Below are 19,906 nucleotides of genomic sequence, written 5' to 3'. Positions count from 1 at the left end.
GCATGCAACCCCCATGTAACGGCGTTATTTACCACTCAAACCACCTATTTGTGTGGGACCCCCTGTTGTCCACAGGCAGTCACTACACCTAATATTTAAAAAACACATTCCTTATTTAGGACATGATGTAGCAGTGCGTTCTGCTAACCAGCCAGCTAGCTATGATCTTCTGAATTGACTCGCTAGTTATTTTATTTAAAATCTGAGCGGGGTGGCCTCAGAATCTGCAAACCCGCCCCTGCCCCCACCCCAAGACAATGCGATGTCCCCCACGTGAAAAATGTCTCTGCACCTCACTACACCTTCACTTATGGAAAGATGTCACCATCCTTTGTGTATGATGCCTACACAATATACTCAGTAGTGCCATGAACTTAAAAACAAGCATTGCTTAATGTCTTAAAAGGTCTCAAGTGATGTGCGGCAGAAAAGTCAGCACAGGTGAATGTGTTAACCATTCCGTATGTGACGACACACCTCACTTCCAATCAGGGTGAGGCGTCATGGCCCCTCCCACCCTCCCCACTGTATCAGTGACACGATTCTTCATCATGTGACAGGAAGCACACTGCAGCGTGATTAAAGCAGACAGTGAAACGTGCTACAAGCTCGTCAATCAGCTGCTTTCTCCATCCACCATGAAATTAAACCAGCACCCCCTTGTCAGGGTATGAGGCGAATCCGACGGAATGCTGTTACGAGAGAAGAATGCTGAGATTCCAGGGAGAACCCGGGTGGAAGGAAACCGGAAGAGACCAGGAACAGACAGGGTGTTTGGCGCAAAGCAAGTGACGGGCTGTTGGAACCTGGGGTAGGGGGCTGTTATCTTTGTGTCTGTCATCGAACATGCAGTTGTTATTCCCCAGGGGCACCTTCACCAGCGACAGGGACACACTTTGAGTGCTTAATTAACTCTAATCTTTGGTCATAACTCAAAATAAATCAATTAAATGTAGACATTTGTGTACTTATGAGAAGCATCAAAAAAGCAGCCAAATAAACTATTTAAATGTTTATGAAGAAACATTCTGAATAATCTGGCAGAAACTCATGATTCTGTGGACGTTGTTTTCTTTTGTACACAATCACACTTTTTTGGCAGACCTGCTCCTTTATGTCAGCGAATCGTGTGTTTCTGACTCAGTACCCACATCACAGACAGGGCTCTGAGGTTCACTTCCTGTCAGACTGAGCCTTCGGATGGGCGAGACGCGTGATCTAAGCGATTCAGAGCGTGTTATGATTGTCGGTGCCAGACGTGGTGGTTGCAGCATCTCAGAAACAGCCGCCCTCCTGGGATTTTCACTCAGTGCCGTGTCTATGGAGGATAGTGAGGTGAGCGAAAAGGATTCGGCGGCAGTTCTGTGGGTGAAGACACCCAGTTAACGAGAGAAGTCGGAGGAGAATGGCCGGACTCGGTGAAACCAAAGCGAAAGTCACAAGTTCAAAAATGTCACGGAGTCCAAAAGGCCATAAGGAAAGTTCTGAGCAACTGAAGGAAATGAGTCTGTTTGTATGCAACATCTGACTCAACCAGTACTGGGCAGGTTTACCGAAGCAAGTGCTATTATGAAGCATTTTTACCAGGTCAAGATTTAGAAGAATGGTCAATGTTGCAGAAAACATAAAAACGTGCTTTACATTTAGCAGCTGCTTTTATCCAAAGTGACCTACATTTTTCGCAAGGTCGGTCAGCCAGTCCCCAGAATAACTGGCGGGTTAAGGACCTCGCTCAAAGGTCCTGCAGTGACAATGCTGTCACAATGTGGACGTCGGGATTTGAACTAATGACCTTCCGATCACAGATGCAGCCTCCTTACCTACTGAGCCAGGTAATACATTAGAGTGTTGACGGCTTGATGGCACATTCGTCTGATCACTCATAGTGCTGGGAAACATTTCCATCAAGCAAGAAGCATTTGCAATCCCGGCACAGTTTAAAGGTGATCGCAATATTTCCAGCAGATAAAGACTGGCTGTTCTACAGATGACCTGCTGGCCTCTGTTTAAAACGGGATTATTATTTTCAGTACTTGCTGACCAGAATGCATGCAAATAATCATGACCCCCTTTCTGTGTTATCATATCATTCTGACATTATGGTCAGCAATTAATATTTTATGTCCATCCATCTGTACTCAGAAAGAAGTTCTATATAGAAATTATGTACTAGAACTTGCCAGCGATTTCTTCTGAGAGGCAAAACAAACATCATCCTATTTCAGGAAATCCATATACACTGTGGTACTGGGGGCAGAGGGGCCGAAGGGGGCTTAGGTTACACATCTGTGGGGGATGCAGTCAAATTCGCAAAAGCAAAAAAAAAAAAAAACACACAAAAATCAATAAAACTAAGAGTAAAGAAAATGACTTTACCATGGGCTATGTTATATATTTATGAAATATACACACACTTATGTAAGAAGCTCACTATCTCTTCTAAGGGGAGTCAAAAGAAAGACTTTGTGGTAAAATGTAAAATCTCCTTGAGATGCAAATGCCCCAAACTATGGGGGAAGGAGCTTAAAACACGAGACAGGAATGTCGACCAATCAGACACAGCGACCCAGACATCTGGGATGCATACTGCATCACCCTAACCCTCCCTGCTCACCAGCCCGGCCTTCAATACATCCCAGAATCCTTTCATTCTTTAGCAAATAAGTTCCACCCCCCCCCCCCTAAAAGTGCACGTGGGGCCATGCAGGGCCCTGTCCTAACCGCCCTGTTCCACAGACACGGCATGAGAGGCGGTGCAGCCTTTCACCTGTCACCAGGGGGCGCCACAACTTCTTTTATAACACCGTTTCTGTGTTTCTCTTATGAAACAAATACGCACCTCCTGTCCACGACGTCCCCTGCCTTATGCCCTCTGCACCCCCGAAAGCATTCCAGGATCCCGGGGACCCTCGACTAGGTAAGACGAGATAATTCATCCTGCCACCAGAAGCCACACCACCACCTGCCTGCCTTCACATGCATGCCCTCCGCATTTTCACTCAGATCTTTAAAATTGGATGCTATAAATAAGGGATCTGTCATTTTGTTCATTTCACTTCCTCTGCTGGCCCCTGGAGAATGAGCTCCTCTTTTGAGTCTGGTTCCTCTCAGGGTTTCTTCGTTCTAGTGCTTGCTCACTGGGGGCTTTGAGTAGGGATAACGTGCTTTGAGACAATGTAATGTTGTGAAAATGCGCTAAACAAATAAAACTGAATTGAACTGAACTGAACTGAACTGAATAAGCGGTTACAGGAAATGAATGGACAACTATGGCCCCCAATGGATGCTCCGTGCCTCAGTTTTGTGGAAGCTGCTTTACGGCATTCCTGGGCCGTCCGATACGGTAATGAGGCAGCAGAGGAGGTTGAGAGCTGTGTGAAGGCTGGCCCTCAGCAGTAAGGCTGTGCCTGATGAAAAACCAGAAGGTGTCCAGGTTGTGATGGGGTCGTGACCCCCTCGGTGTGCTTCGACAATGTGTCGCTGACACACACACAGTCGTGTCAGGCACTATCAAGGCCCCACCCAAATCATACCCGAATCCCTAGACGCATATTTTAAAGGACGAACAAATGTAGTAATTGTATCTTTCAGCAGCTGAGAGGCCCAAAACAGGGAAAGAGAGCATTACCAGGCACCTGGACCTGTACTGATAGACACCTGTTCAGAATCCTCTCCCCCACAGCACAGAACACAGCCGGTGATGAAACGAGCTGTTAAGACGCAGCTCCCGGATAATGAACATCTCAGGGTCTGATGGCCCCATGATGGGGCCACCATACTGGAGAGACATGCTGGCCTCTTGCCAGAAAGCTGGCTTTAGGGAGGAGGGGACGCCTAGCATAGGCGGGGGCATGCTGGGAAAGACACGCTTCGACAATCTGCCGTTGACACGGCCAGCCTGTCTCAGACGATGCTGAAAATATCAAAGGACATGCAGGCCTGGGAGGAGATTCGCATCAGAAATGAGTGCAAATAGCTTCTTTATTTGTACACGATCAGGCATGTTTGGCGGAGCCGCGGATGGCCAGGTCCATCTCCACTGCAAAGCCGAGGTCGGCTTGTACTCCTGGGACGCGAACGAACCCCATGGTTTCCATGTGAACGTTTCAGCCGAGAATCTCCTCACGTTTTTCGCAAACTACCTTCTTGGACCCTGGCAGAAGACCAGTTCTGGTTACAGGATGGTTCTGGAAGCTCGGGTCGGCTCCCGCACGCCTCTGTACACGGCGCCCGCTACTCACAGGATCATCCCTTCTCCCCATCTGCTGTGTTCCTGAGAAGCCACAGCCTTGCAGACCGTCACACGACTGCTGTATGATGGTGATTACAAGGTGCACGGCTCATTTTCAGATAAACGCTCTGCTTTATACGCTCAACAACTCCACAGCTGTAAATATTTCTTTTTAAGCCTTTTTCATGTTTGTACTAAAAGCCACACACAAGCAATATCGCATTACGGCTGCAAGATTTGCTTCAGATATTATGTGGGAACCGGCACAGCACTTAAACGCCACACAAACCTGAAATGGATGTGCTGTCAGAGCAGCTGTGTCAGTCCCTGCTGATTATGCAGTGACGAGGCCTGTAGGGGGCAATATACGCCAGTGTGCACCACAGCTGAAAAGTGCCTTCAGGTCTCTCCTGGTCACATCGAGGCCCTAGGGCTACCCACTCATTTAAGGGAGCTTCCATTAAGATCCGGATACAAATGTACATGACCTTCTGTACAGTTAAAAAAGGACAATAAAACTGTTCTACTAACAGACTAATTGAATTGCATTAACTGACGCAGCACAGGGGCGGCATGGTGGTGCAGTGGTTAGCACTGTTGCGTCACACCTCTGGGACCCGGGTTCGAGTCTTCGCCTGGGTTACATATGTGCGGAGTTTGCATGTTCTCCCCATGTCGTCGTGGGGTTTCCTCCCCCCACAGTCCAAAAACATGCTGAGGCTAATTGGAGTTGCTAAATTGCCCCTACGTGTACATGTGTGAGTAACTGGTGTGTGAGTGTGCCCTGCGATGGGCTGGCCCCCCATCTTGGGTTGTTCCCTGCCTCGTGCCCATTGCTTCTGGGATAGGCTCCGGACCCCCCGCGACCCAGTAGGATAAGCGGTTTGGAAAATGGATGGATGGATGGATGACACAGCACAGAGGATCATTTTATGCCGAACCAGGAATGATACGAAAACAGAGGAATGCCGGACCGGGAATAATGGGAAAGCAGGGGAATGTTGAACCAGGAATGATGGGAGAGCAGAGGAATGCTGGATCAGGATTGATGTGAGAGCGGAGGAATGCTGAACCAGGAATGATGGGAGAGTAGAGGAATGCTGAACCAGGAATGATGGGAGAGTAGAGGAATGCTGAACCAGGAATGATCTGAAAGCAGAGGAATGCTGGATCAGGACTGATGTGAGAGCGGAGGAATGCTGAACCAGGAATGATGGGAGAGTAGAGGAATGCTGAACCAGGAATGATGGGAGAGTAGAGGAATGCTGAACCAGGAATGATGGGAGAGTAGAGGAATGCTGAACCAGGAATGATCTGAAAGGAGAGGAATGCTGAACCAGAAATTATCTGGTGGCAGAAATACCAACCGACCAATGTGATATTCAGTACTATTTAAGTGTAAAGCACAGCAATCATTGAACTGACACAGCCCTTTCGTTTTGGAGAGTGTGGACCCACCTCCGACCGAATTACACATGGCCCTACGGGAGGTACTTTTACAGTCTCCATACTGGAGGCAGGTAAGCGGGGACAGCTGGTGGCAGGCGGATACCGGGCAGGGGACCCGGGGGGCAGGTCGCCGTGGCAGCAAGGGGGAGGGGCGCGCAATCACCTTCAGATGACAGGGCCCCGTGGCCGTAATTAAAAATGAGCCAGAATGGAGCAACTGACAGAAGGAGCAACAGAATGGGCTACAGGGGAAGCGGGGGGGGGGGGGGGGGGGGGGGTGCGGCCAAGGCGGGGGGGGCCGGGGCAAGAGATGGGATGAGGAATAAGGGGTGAGCAGGGGTTGAGGGTGTTTTCAAACCGTCTCAAAGATAAGGAGATACAGCCGGCTTTTAGCAGAACACTGACAGACGCCCCACAAAGTGGAGGCTTATTCTACAAAGGGTCCTCTTACCTATGAAAAGCCAGCCTTCTAAAACACAGGGTTATTGAAACATGTCCGCCTCTCAAGCTCTGGGCTAGAAGACTCCGGCCCCCCTGTGTGTATAAAACACCAGGAAGACTTCGCGTGTCGGTAACCCATGGTAACATCCATTATGATCCAAATGCAGGCCTGACCAGACATGCATGACTGGAACACCAGCTCAACATGCAACCGAACGTCGCATGTTGATCTGACGTGGACTACTCACATCCAAGTGCAGTCCAAAAGGGCTACGCAGCGCCTGTACCACTTGCGACAGCTGAGGAAGTTCAGGGTCTCTCTAACGATCCTACGGACTTTCTACTCATGCGCTGTGGAGAGCATCCTGACTCAGAACATTACTTCCTGGTTTGGGAATAGCTGTGTTCAGGATCGCAAAGCCCTCCAGAGGCTGATCCGTGCAGCAGAACCTGGCTGCAGGTCGGCCCTTCCATCTAATCAGGACATTTACATCAAGAGATGTAGGAGAAGGGCCTTCAGAATCATGAAGGACACATCCCACCCCAATAACAGCCTGTTTCAGCTTCTGAAATCAGGAGAGAGACTCAGAAACACCAAGGGAGGACTGAGAGGCTTAAGAGGAGTTTCTACCCCCAGGCCATAAGGCTTCTGAACCTGGACATGCCACTGCACCTCACACCCTGATGTACACTGTGCTCTTGTACCCCTCACCATATCCGCACTGTCACACTGGTCACTGCTTGCACTTTTGGCCTGCATTTTAGCTTTTTGCACTTTAACCAGTTTAACCATAACTGGATTTTAACTTGCGCACTCTAAAAAAGAGCGGTTCAGGATGCATTTCACTACGTGTGGTACTTTGCATGATTATGTATGAGACAATTAAAGAATCTTGAATCTTGAACACCATGCGATGTCTGCCTGCTTTTCCACGACTCTGTGGCTGAGTGACCACTACTGACTCTCTGCAGCTCCCATGGTCTATCATCGGGCAACGACGTGTTCCAGCTCTAGTATCTAGTATCCTTGAACCCCTGCCTTTCATCCCACCTTGGAGGTCTACTTGTGATGCCCCAAGAGCACCCCCCACATACATCACTCTGATGGAATCTGTCCCTGCTAGCTTTTTATAACAGCTCTGCTTCAAAGGACAAAGGCTTGACTACAAGACCTTTATACACGTCATGGTGATGGCATGTCACTCCTGGCCTCAATGACACCGAGAGACACATCGCTATGGTCACACCGGCATGGATGGGATAACGCCCACCTCCAGGAAGAAGTCTTACAGATCTCCAGAGCATCTGAGTGCCTGCTTCCGTGTAACCCATTATCGCAGGTCTGGAACATAATTACAGAGAGAGGTGGCCACATCGAATGATGGGGGCTTCACTCGTTGCCACGGTGACCATTTGCACGTACGCTGCCACTTGAAAAACACTGAATACTTCAAAGGAGGGGAAAAGCAGGCGTGCCACATGGCCTACGCAGCGTGAAATGATGTGTCAACAAAGCAGGGCGTCTCTGTATTCCGCAGAGCAGCCCTGGACAGGGGCCCCGCGTAAATGTGCCACAGCTGATCTGGCTCTGTACTGGAATGTTCCGTCTCTGCATCCGGCAAGCGGCGACATTCTGAAGACATGGGCTGGCCGCTGTCCTCCTTTTACTCACGTAAAATGGGTGTGTGATCCAGCAGCCCGAGACTGCCAACGGAATCAACGTGAAGCTCCTGGAATGGAGAGGGCCAAAACCAAGACATGATGATAAATCTCCAGTCTGTTGGGCGTTCCTTATGCCCGCTGTGCCGGCATTTAAACACCAGAGGGACTCCCTCCATCGGTGGGATATCCAAGCGGATGGAAACAGGCCTCCCTTCCTCATGCACCGCCCTGCCCACTGCCCCGCCTGCCAGTCAATGGTGCCACACGGAGGCTGAGCTGCCCTTTGCCAGCAAACTCCTGTGCTCTCCACGGTGATCATTATTAAAGGTGTCCATCTGGTGCTCATTCTCGCAACCTAGGGGGGCTGTCATCTGTGTTCTCTGCAGAGTGGTGCTGTCCTCCTGCCCCCAGCAGGGGGCGCCCTGCCAGCACGCGGCTCCTACGGCCCTCGATGACTCACTTGGCAAAGGGGACAAGCTGCCCTTTCAGACCTGCTGATGATTCCCGTCCGGCACAGGGACACATTCAGGATGTGCTCTAGCTCATGTGGGTTAAACAACAAACTGACGGCCATTTTGGAGAGAGGCGCAGAGGATGGGGTGTAGGGATGACAAGGTACAATGAGGAGAAATTAAATTAAATAAGGAAATAAGGAGAAATGAAATGAAAGCGTTAAAGAGAAATGATAAGGTGTGAAACACAAGGAAGTAGAGAGGAGTTGAAAGTAGTTGAGAGCAGGAGGAACACAGATAAGGAGAGAAAAGTAGTGGAGTAGAAAGGAGCACTATTCTTAGGGAACACTGAGGAAAGGGGATCAGTAAGGAGAGGAGGAAAGGCAAGAGGAGCACTGTGGAGGAGAGAAAAGGAGAGAGGAGCACCGAGGAAGAGAAAGGAACAGAGAGGAACACTGAGGAGTAGAGAAGGAGGAGTGGAGCAGTGAGGAGGGGGGAAAGTGAAGGAAGAGCACTAGGCAGGAGTGGAGAAAGGAGCACTGAGGAGGAGAGAAACTGAGAAAGGAACAAGGAGCAGGAGAGGAAAAATGGAGAGAAGCACCAAGGAGGAGAGAGGAACAGAAAAGAGAACTAAGGAGTAGAGAGGAGCAGAGAGGAGCACTGAGGAGGAGAGGGCAATAGAGTGATGGGACCTACCTGAGGCGGCCTCGGCCGGGTCGGGGCAGGCTGAGCTTGTCGGCCTCCTCCTGCACGCACTGCAGGGATGGTGAGCGGGAGTGCGAGCTGCGGGAGCTGGCTGTGCTCTGCAAGCTGCTGTCGGCCACATCCGGCGGAGGCGGCGGAGGCCCGGCCAGCGGGGGCAGGCTGCGCAGGGATGGTGCCGGAGAGTTGGCAGGCCGGCCATCAGCGTTCAGGTTGTTGTCACTGGTGGAGCGCAGCAGCGAGCGTGGCGACGTGAGCGTGCCGGTGCCCGTGGCCCGTCGCCGGCTGGTATACGACGGGGTTTCCCTGAAAGGCACTGGGGGGGGGGGGGGGGGGGGGGGCAAATGAGGAGGGGGTGTTAAACACAGGAATTATTTACCTCAAACCCCCTGATGCCCGAAAATCACTACAGAACACTGCATTTTCATCGCTTACCACTGACATTAACAACCAACATTTCAAAGACAACCAGAGGCATGTTTCATGCTAAAGAGTAACAGGAAAGCCCAGCACCCTGATCCATCCTAAACGTTTCCACAAGACCTGCTCCGTATTGAGTGGCGACCAGAACCCCGTAACGAGAGGATGAGTTTGGGTTCGGGGTGGGGGCTCCCCCTCTCAGCCTGGGCTGTGAATCACCCCAAAACCACACATCTTCAAGACGACTTCAGAACAGGATACTGCAGTCTAACGGAGATGCGCGATTCAGTCCACGGGATCCCAGAGCTTTCGCACGGCAACCAGCAGGGGCTGCCATTTTCCAGTAACGCCCTCGTGCCACTGCATTCGCCCCGGGGCACGGCGACAAACCCGACAGACACACCTTAGGCGTGATACAACACTTTTATGTGTCACTGCACCACTGACCCTACACTGTATACAGCCGGCAGGCCACTGAATTGTGGTACCAGAATCTGTCCCGATGACACCGATGTAATAGCAAGCCTGCCAGTGGAGGACCTGAAGGAGAGCCCATCCTGATGGCCGAGCGTCAAGCCGACGAGGCTGTATAATCAGCTTCAGCCCGCTCCTTCTTACCACGTAAACTTAGCAGGAGTGTCCGTGCGGGACAGCCGCCAGTCACCTGACAGCCGGCGAAGGGCTGCCAGCACAAAGCTAACCATACGCTAGAAACAACGGTCATCAAATTACAACCCAAGTCAGACAAACGTGTGAAGGGTTTGTACATAAAAATCCTGTCTATAACCTCAAATTCACACAAAACAGCAAAAAACCACCTATTTCCATGGCAACCTGTTTCCATGGTAAGTCTCTGTACCTGTAACATACTTTCTAATTATAGCAAGCTCATTCCAACTTTTATGGTAAAGCTGTTTATCTGCACGTTTTTTCAGTAACTAAATCACCATGGAAAGTATGTTTAAGGTGATTACAATTAGAGGCAGACGCTCGTGAATCCAGTGACTGTGATAAGACATCTGGTCTTGGCGAAGCACCATCTAGAGTATTCGGTGAGCAAAACTGGTAGCGTGAGTTTGATTATTAGCCAGACTCAGAATAACACTGCCAGTGTTAAAGTAACCCTAGCGATCCCACTCTGTGACCATCCCGAAATACACAATGTTGGTCAAGATTGGGCAGCGCAACCCGTTTTAAATTTAGCAGTTGCCACCAGAGCCACGGTTGTCATGGAGACATATACAGCCATTCATACTCAAGGCCGCCGTTGACTTACCTACATCTGATACTTTGTGGATCTTTATGATCTCCGCCAGGTCGAAATTCCCAGCGATAATGGCCACCTGCATGAATACAACCACAAAGGGGACCCCAGAGTTAACAGAGAGCCAAACGTTAATGACACGTGCCGGCGGGAGAATGAATAAACGTTCTTATTTAATAAATATTACTTAGTAACTAACACTGCCCCACAAAACAACAAAATGTTGTTCACATTTGCTCTGATAAATGTTTTTTTTCCATTCTAAAGAAATTATTAATATTTTAATTGCAAGACCCAGAAACACGTGTACTGTACCAGGTTGGCGGAGTGACTGTGGGTGACGAGCAGCAGGGAGGGGGTAACAGGCCGCTATGTCCCTGGGGAGCTGAGACTCTGCTGCACGTCTTTCCAATACCGCCACCTCAGTGACACCCTGCCTTGTGTACCGCCATGTCATCGCCATGCTAAGCGATTACACTGAACCTCCAAAAACACACCACCTGTATGACAGCTTAGTCAAATCTGAGGACCCACTAAGCAGACTTGCTTGCAGAGATTAGAGCTGGACTGGCCATCTGGTAAATTCATTGAGGGGACCCCCCCAGTCAACAAAACTTATCATGGGGGGAACTTATTCCGAAAAGTCCAGGGCTGATTTTTAATCCCAGTCCAGCCCTGCCGGTGATCCAGCAAAGTTCTTGGCTTATTTGTTGAATGAACCGCCTTACAGCCTCCAACATCGTCCCTCAACACCCTCCCACGCCGCCTCCTCGCTCACAACCATTCCGGGGAGAAGCTCATCAAAATTCCATCCTTTCTGAGGCACGTTCTGGCTCCCGGAGCACAGGTCACTGCATGTAATATATATGCAATATGATCTATAGCAATATCAGGCTGCCTCCCGGTGAACTGCCTTTGAAACCGACCTAACCAGCCTCATGAAAAACAGATCTGAAATCATAAAGCCAGGAGTTACATGTCCGAGGTCGGTATTGAACAGTCAGGAGATTAAATTCCATCTTTGTTTAATTATCTCCAAGTTCTGCACCCAGCCCCCTGCCTCTCCTCCCCACCCCCTAAACCTAACGACTAACACCGTGACTTCTATTTGTAAAGCTGAATGCAGGTTGAAGAAGAGATTTATATGTGTTTACTTTTAGATGTTTGATTTGGTGGATCATTTGGTGGATCATCGCTTCCAGCCCCGAAGAAAGGAGGAGTACCAGCACATTCTGTTCCTAGTCTCTCACCAAGCAGGTTTTTCCCTTCATAGGTTTTAACCATGGGCTGTATGGTTCCTGCTAAACCCCCATTGCTTTGTGGGATTCTGAAGGTGTCACAACTCAATCCGACTGGCCTTGAGGCTCCCTGTCCAGCCGCCTGTTAGTGAACACAGCTCAGTTCAGGATACAGTTCTGATCTCCAGAGTGGCACTGATGGGATATGACCTGCTGCTCCATCTCAGAGGTCGTGACCCTCTCCTCCATTTTAGAGGTCATAAACCTCTCCACCCTATTTGAAGCTCATTAACCTTTCCACTCTTTATAGAGGTCAGGAATCTCTCCTCCCACTCTGGAGGTGAGGAAGATCTCCTCCATCTCTGGAGGTTAGGAATCTTTCCTCACACTCTGGAGGTCAGGAAGATCTCCTCAATTCATGGGAGGTTAGGAATCTCTCCTCCCTCTCTGGAGCTCATAAACCTCTTCTCCCTCTATGGAAGTCAGGAACCTCTCCTTCCTCTCTGAAGGTCAGGAACATCACCTCCATCTCTGGAGGTGATGAATCTCTCTGCCTTCTCTGGAGGTCAGGAACCTCTCCTCTCTCTCAGAAAATGTCCCTGTGCCCCTGTTGCCTCACCAAGGGCCGATTCAACAGCTCTCAGATGATTTTCCTATTTGCTCAATCCACTTACAGTACCCTATCAAGTGCTCCTGCCCTTTTGGCAAATAAATCAGGCTAAATTTGCCTACGTGAGGCAGGATCAGGTGCTGATTTAACAATGAACTTCTACTCCAGAGGCCTATTTAGCCATCAAGCCATATCTCTGAAAGACACCGCTCTGTGACAGCAAGTGTTGCCTCTTTGAGGATGCCAGGCTGCATCTTAACTCCCCGCACCTTCTCTTAAGAGACGTCCGCACCTAAGCCTCTCTACATCGCAGCTGCCGGCTGCTTTCAAGGGAGATCTGTGGGAGGAGGAGCAGTAGCGGGGCCATGTAGTGTGGTGAGTGTACATTTTCACTCTACCTTCTTCATGACGCTTTGTCAAACCCTGGACCATAATGCATTGCAGAGGAAGTCATGGGCCCATCAGTGAATCATTAGCATGCAAAACAAGCTGAAATGTAGCTAAGAACAGACCTGTCATTTTTACAGAGGAAAACTGAAGCCCTCCTTATACCTCAGATATATACGCTGCAGTGCTCCTTTAGGTTTGTGTCTGTTTCTTTAAACCATGTCGGTCGTCTGTTTTCCTCTGTGAAGATGTAAATGCCAGGTCAGCTCTAGTAAAGGTGCCAGTAACCTGTATGTGATTTCTGTAGCGTCTCAGCATCGGGGAGGGGGGTGGGATCGGCTGCAAGATGCTCCTCAGCAGTAGGTGTGGTAATACAGCACAGTGACTCCTATGAAGAATCGCCGGCGAGCGCCGAGACCATCTGCACTGTGCCAAGGGCAGAAGCGGCCTGCATTTATTGCGATTACGGCCCCTGGGGTGAGTCCCAAATCACCAAGCGCCTCCCACTGTAAGTGGTGGCACATCCACGAGTTCTGGGATAATCCCTCGAATTAGGGACTTTTTGGGTAAAAAAAAAGTCCTGTCTGAGCACAGGTCTACCATGCTGGAGCTACAGTTTAAAGCATGGAATAAGACTAAACCTCTGCTCTCTAGCACCTCCCAGTGGCAGTCTAATACTGCATGCAGTTAGTTTTACTCTCAGATGAGTTCAGTCAAAGCGTTAAAGAGGTTGAGGGTGGAGCGAAACGAGGTATCGGCGCCCGCTTCCTGTGACGCCTGTGATATGCCAATGAGATAACTGGTTAGGTTACCTCATACCTCCGGTGTGAAATGAGTCCTGTAATTGCTGTTTAAGTGCAGTAAAGTGGGAGGTAGTCCGTCCACCTGGCCTGGAAGAGATCGCAGAGCTCAGTGAGCACCTCCTGTCGCTATCAGGACTGAAGGTGAAACAGGCGATCTTCTCCTTACCTGGAATGCTGTTTGACTGTTGTAGTTCTTAATTTCTTTATTTGCTCCCCGAAACAGCAGAACTCTGGCACAGCTATCCTGAAAAAACGAAGACAAAGTGAATCCATCAGTTCTCTGGATGAAACGCCACTGAAGATGTGATTTCTCCACATACCACTTCATTCCCCGTTTAAACCCCCCAAGTGTTATGACAGAATTTTAGAGGACGGCAAAATGGTTCTGCAAATGAAGGTGAGGAGGCTACTGTACACAAAAACCAGATCTGTCCTCCAGAACTGGCAGACATCACACATTCCATCACACTACAGCTGGACATCTGGCCAATAAGTTGCTATGAGAGCATTTTCTTCTGGAATGTGGTACTGACCCAAGGCCTCCATGTACGACCTCCTGTGATCAGCTCAGGGAGAGAACCTCCCCCGCAAGCTCACAGGTGGGAACCCAACAGAACCGAAAGAACCGGGAAGTCGACAGAACAATGAGAGCCTTGAGAAAATGCTTCCACAGCCGTGGTGAGATCCAGCGAGCTGTGGAGAGGCAGGTGACTGATGCCAGTGCCCAGAGACTGAGATAGATGGACTCTCACCTCGGGTTACTGTCCCCTAAAGGCTTTGGGCTGCTTTCCCCTCTGCAGTTCATCAACTCAATACAGAGCAATCATACTGCCACCTCATTAAGGCACAGTACACTTTACTGCACTGATCATTATTCTGCCCAGTGCTATTTCCTATTTGAGCCATTTCTGTTATTATTTATATTTAATTGATATATTTATACTGTACTCGGCTACATTTTCTGCTTATGCTTCGATTTACACGAACCCCTGCGGTTCCTTTGTTTTGATTTGCGCACACTGTCTCTGGCACATGTTACATGTTACTGACTGGATGGTGTGAGTAGGAATCACCATGTTCCGATACATAAGAAGCCAAAGCCGTGTCTGGAATCCAGGGCCGGACAAGGGGGGTGTTTACAGGCGCAGTGGCCCAGAAGCAGATGCCGCACTGAGATGGCACCTTTATTAGCTTTAATGGGGCGTGGTGACGTGCTTTAGCCACGACACATGGTGTCGGAAAACGGGAAGGATAAAAGCTGTGGGTCGTCTGCCAGTGCGCACTGACCATCACCCTGGAGGGGAGGAGCCACAAGCCAATCTGGGCGGGCCGAGGGCTCTGGCGCTACAGCCCATCCTGGGGGGTTTGGGAGGAATGAGCCGACTGATATTAGGATGATGCGGGAATGTGCGAGCGGGAAGCTGGTGCTAGACAGCCTCCCCGTCAGCAGATGGCGGTCAATCTGCTCCGGGCAGCGGGGAACTGCGTCTAGAGGTCTGACAGTTCGGCCACAGCCGAGGTGTGCACACAGCGCATCGTGGGAGCTGCCGACCCCAATTTCTCCTGCCGGGCTGCAGCAGCACATCCGTAACGCGGAGTCTGTATGGGCAGCGGAAGCCCCGGTCCACACGCAGGAAAAGGCTGCATTTCAGCCGACGGCACTGCGTGGAATATTGATGGTGAAGGGGGAGGGGGTGTTTCCTTTCCTTGAGCTGGGTGGCTCTGCAGGCCCCATCCCCCAGACACTCAAGACTCCCAGTGCGATTCTTGCTTCTGCTCGCCAGACACTGGGCTCCCTCTCCCCACCGCCTCCGACTCCCGCGTTGCCGGGATCATCCTCCCTCCTCCCGAGGCTGTAGGGGGATTTATGCTCAATCTGCAAGTTTTTAATTAAAGAGATCTCGGATTCCGCTGGGCATTTTGAAAAATGCAGCCTGGATGGGGTCCCGGCGCCGTTTTGGCAGAATTAAGCGCGCCTGGATGGGAATATTCAGAGCGGGTGCCTGGCTCCGCTTGGCCCCACAGTTTAACAGCAGCACAGATCACAAATTAACATGCCGTAATAACGTACCCTGTACAGAACTGAATAAGTTTCATTTATGCTGATCACGCTGCCTTCCCAAACTCATCAATAAAGGCTAAGATAATATAGGCCAGAGTCCATTTGACTAGGGGGCGCCAAAGAGCTACGGAAAAATGAGAACATCTCTAGTGGTGCCCTGTGACATTAGTCATGCAGACTAGTTTTAATATTTCGCTACTTTTCTTGTAAAGCACATATGTGCTAGTTAGTTAGCACCCAGATACTCTTTGCTATCATGTCATTTTTTAAAAGCGTTTTTAATTGGTTACTTCTTCTGTGCGCCCCCCCCACAGCAGCATTTCGCCTAGGGTACCAGAACAACTTAGGGCAGGTCCCCACTTACCGCCTAAAAGCAGCTCCTAAGAGCGACAACCTCTTAGCTGTGAATTGTGCCATCCCTTAAAAATGCATTTTCTCTCACTGCACCGGAAGATGGGTCATGTAGTTAGTATGATGGTCAGACTGATACTGAAGACGACTGAAATTTTATTAAATCCACTTGGCCTTAGACGACCAGCTACGTGCGAGCGGCTGTCCATACGCTCAAACAGCACCGGGAAGCCGCAAAATCGGCGCTGTGGAATGCTAACAGCACCCCCTTGTGGTCAAAATTAAAGATAACGGCTAATGAAGGCCACAAAAATGAAATTATACACCGGAAATCTAACTCCCACCATTAAACAATGAAAAATTAACACTTCTGAAAATGACTATTGCCCTAATGAATCATGCATTGTCTCTAGAAATTTTAAAAACACATTGTTCAAAAAAACCACAGAAATATAAATATTAAAAATATAAACAATTCAAAGCAAAATTTATGCTGTAATAATTTTATTGTGGACAAACAATGTCAACATTTGTCTACTTCCCTATGAAACACAAACAACTGAAATCAACCCAATAATAATTACCAGTGAAAGTTTTCCATGATAAAGAGAAGAGCCCTATCATTAGAAATGCAGGCATTTATTATAACGTTATACAATATGTATGTTTAATTCACGGAAACGGGACCATGTGCGCTACACTGGCACGTGTGAGGATCGGGAGATAGCGGCAAGGGCGCTGCGCTGAAACGAACTGAGCCGGACCGACAGGATAAGAACCTAACACTACAGGAGGAGACCGACACAGAGAGGGAATCTAACCCCCTGAAATTTCTATTTCAGGCCTTACGAATGCTGGTGGAAGTTCCGCTCCATGTTCAGACTTAGGCGAAACTGTCACGCGTGGCGTTATGCGGTTACGCTGCAGCACGCAAAAAAAATCGATTTAGGAATATACAAAAATACTGAGTAAATCATATTGCCATGAGCTAAGTCTCTGTGCCTGTGGGCAGAAGATCGCCTCGGGAGATAAGTTACATGTGCGTGGGCCTTTCAACAAAGCCCTTAACCCCCAGCTGACCCTGCACCCCCCCCCCCCCCCCCCCCAATTTATGGAGAGCAAGATCGGTCAGCGAAGAGAAGCATTCCAATGTTCCTGTACTTGCGCAACTGGAAAATAAAGTGTGCTTGTTGTTTGTTTATTATATTCGTATATACATGACATTTTTTAGCAATAGGGGATGTATTTGTAGTTTTGAACAACTGACATTTTATAACCAAAAATATATTTCTGAATTTATATTTCTGTATTAAGTTCACATTGTACGAGTCTTAAAAGTCGCTGAAATGTATTCAGTCAGGAGGAATGCGTTCTTTTGGATTGGGAAAGGCTTCAGATGTGGTTAGATCTTCGGTTGAAAAAGTACCGTATCCGCAGTTAAAGGAATATGTCCACCAGAGGGAGACAAAGCACAGGCTGAGGCGCTCTGCTCTGAATGGCCCTGAAGTTCACTTCAGCTGTCGTCAAAATCACAATTATTCCACATACCGTCCAATTTTCTTTCCCTTTGTGTCCAGAGAAACTCAGGGCAACTTTACACAGACACTGCCATGTGCTAAAACCTACACAGAAGCGGCTGTTTAACAAAAGCGATTTTTAAGCAGGAAAGACATCACAAGGACCATATTATTAAATATTTGCTCTTGTAAGTTCAAATTGGCTACATTCAAGCCTCATTCCCATTCTGACCGTTGAGTCTTTGGCTGGATTAATTTATTTTGCACTGCTGGTCTAAAGGATTATGCCACGCAAAGCAAGGATCACTTCGCACACGGGGAGAAGCTCTTCATGTGTTTAAATAACACCATCTTCCAGTTACAATTCAGTGTGCCGCAAATCCTCAGTGCCGTCATTAGAGTAGTGTAGGTAATGGCCAAGTATCCCCAGGAAATTTTATATAAGATGCCACCGAGCTGAAACCCTCACAGTATAAAAATTGAGGGAAATCGCCGGTATATTACAGCCCAGTGAGCAGGGATACTGCTTTTGGGACACAGCTCCATCTGTGAAGGGACAAAAGGCCGCTTTGAGAGCACCAATTCTCTCTGCACCCGATTCGGGAATCCACCCTGCGTATCCCAGCATGCCTCGGCTCCGCTAGCAGACAGCGGACTCATTGACAGTCAGGCCCAGTCTCCCGTGCCTGTGGCGGCAGCTGAACGCGGCATTCAGGTGAAGAGAGGGGGGGCCACCGCCGGCAGACAGCGAAGGGAGGGAAGCAGGCCCCCCCGTAGGTGCTCACACCCACCCCCACTCCCCCAGCTGCCCTGAATACAATCCCTATGTGTTTATTCACAGAGCCGGAGTGACCATTGATCTGGCAGGTCGATGGCTGACATAACGCGAGCGCCCCCCCTCCCCCACTGAGCCATGATCAATGCCTGATCTCCTCACTGCAGCACCCGCTCCCCCAAAACAAATTTCCCCCCAAACACTCCATGCACCCTATAGTGATGCTCCCAATCAGATGCTGTCATTTCTGGGGGGGTGGCAGTTCTCTCAGGAGTTAAACAGCCATCTCGGCAAGGACTTTGACGGATGCTTCCAGAATGCAGGCCTCACAGTGGATTCTCTCCAGAAGCCTGAAAAGCGAATATGATCAGTGATAACTGCTCCTGTCAACGGGGAATCGTGCAGATGTGAAGCGGGATTTCAGTCCCGTGCAAGAATAACCAATGAAATCTGTCCCTGAGTCTTTAAGAAGGATATGACTGGTTTAAGCTGTGTCCAGTCAACTGGCGGCTGAGGAAGAGGCAGCATGACATCCTGTCTCAACACGACTTGGGGTTTTACATCCATTTAGAGTTCTTACACCAGGATAAAGCACAGACCAGGGAAGAGCAAGCATTTGGCATGGCTTGCCCGGGAAATGCAAAGTGGGGACTTGCGCTTGTTTCCATTGTGGTGAACATGCACCATTACCTTGGAACGCTAAATATTTACCCAGGAAAGCAGTATGACTCATACCACCCCACTGCCAGAAGTGGTGCTGTGCCATGAACTCTCCCTCCGCATGCCAGAGAGAATGTGGGCACCAGCAGCAAGTGAAGGGGGGGGGGGTGGAGGGCGGTAGGCTAGGGTTTCATGGGTCAGAGCCGCAGCCTCCCTCCGCCCCTCCCCCCACCTTCAGCATGTCAACAGCCAGAAGGATTGCTGGGTCAGAGCCTGGATCAACAAAGCAGGTCCGATTCCAACCCCCTCCACAGCCATGCAAGCATAGAATCCATAAAGTCGTCAAATCGGCAAACCAGGTCATGTGACCTTCGATCTGCAAGAGGAGGGGCTTGGGGGTAAGCGCGAACGGTCCTGGATTCTGATTGGCTCAGTGCCCCCATGTGACTGTGGTGATGTCCTCTTAGTGTCTGCTAACCATAAACATGACACGGACTGTGATCACAAAAAGAGCTACTTTGTTCCTGAAACGCGCGCTGCCTCCCGACTTGTTAGCCACGATCATTTGCACATATTTATCGAAAAATTCCAACAATTTTCACCAATCAACTAGCATTCAAAAGAGATATCGAATGACCACACAGCATGACAGACAGTTTCTGCACCCAGATACGCTGGGGAGGGTTGGTGTTTGAGGGAAGAGCTGCACATTGGGCGGGGGCTCCCGGTGGGGCGAGCTCGTCATGAGGTGGCAGGGGCACGAGGCCCAGCGCTAATTAATTACGCGATTTAACGAGCGGAGAGCATGGGAAAGAAAGTTCAGCTGTTAATGCCAAGCAGAGGATGTTAATTCATCATCACTTAATATTTCAGGTGGGCGGA

At 49.5% G+C, this 19,906-nt stretch overlaps 1 protein-coding gene across 7 annotated transcripts in view; it reads right to left on the bottom strand.

Annotated features, from left to right (window-relative positions):
* The window catches only part of shank3a (SH3 and multiple ankyrin repeat domains 3a), a 203,219-nt gene that overhangs the window by 72,461 nt on the left and 110,852 nt on the right, over nt 1-19,906 (bottom strand). For all 7 annotated transcript variants that reach the window (XR_007394607.1, XM_049006201.1, XM_049006200.1 and 4 more), the window contains 3 exons: nt 13,826-13,903; nt 10,634-10,700; nt 8,932-9,253 (listed from right to left, as the gene is read on the bottom strand). Coding sequence is in view for 6 of the 7 variants with exons in the window: in XM_049006201.1 (XP_048862158.1) it covers nt 8,932-9,253; nt 10,634-10,700; nt 13,826-13,903 (467 nt within the window). In the remaining variant the exon portion in view is untranslated. The remainder of the gene's footprint in view (nt 1-8,931; nt 9,254-10,633; nt 10,701-13,825; nt 13,904-19,906) is intronic.

This window comes from Brienomyrus brachyistius, chromosome 1 (assembly GCF_023856365.1).
Source record: "Brienomyrus brachyistius isolate T26 chromosome 1, BBRACH_0.4, whole genome shotgun sequence".
Taxonomy (NCBI): Eukaryota; Metazoa; Chordata; class Actinopteri; order Osteoglossiformes; family Mormyridae; genus Brienomyrus; species Brienomyrus brachyistius.
The sequence above is the reverse complement of the archived record's forward strand: the minus strand, read 5'-3'. Positions and strand labels throughout refer to the sequence as shown.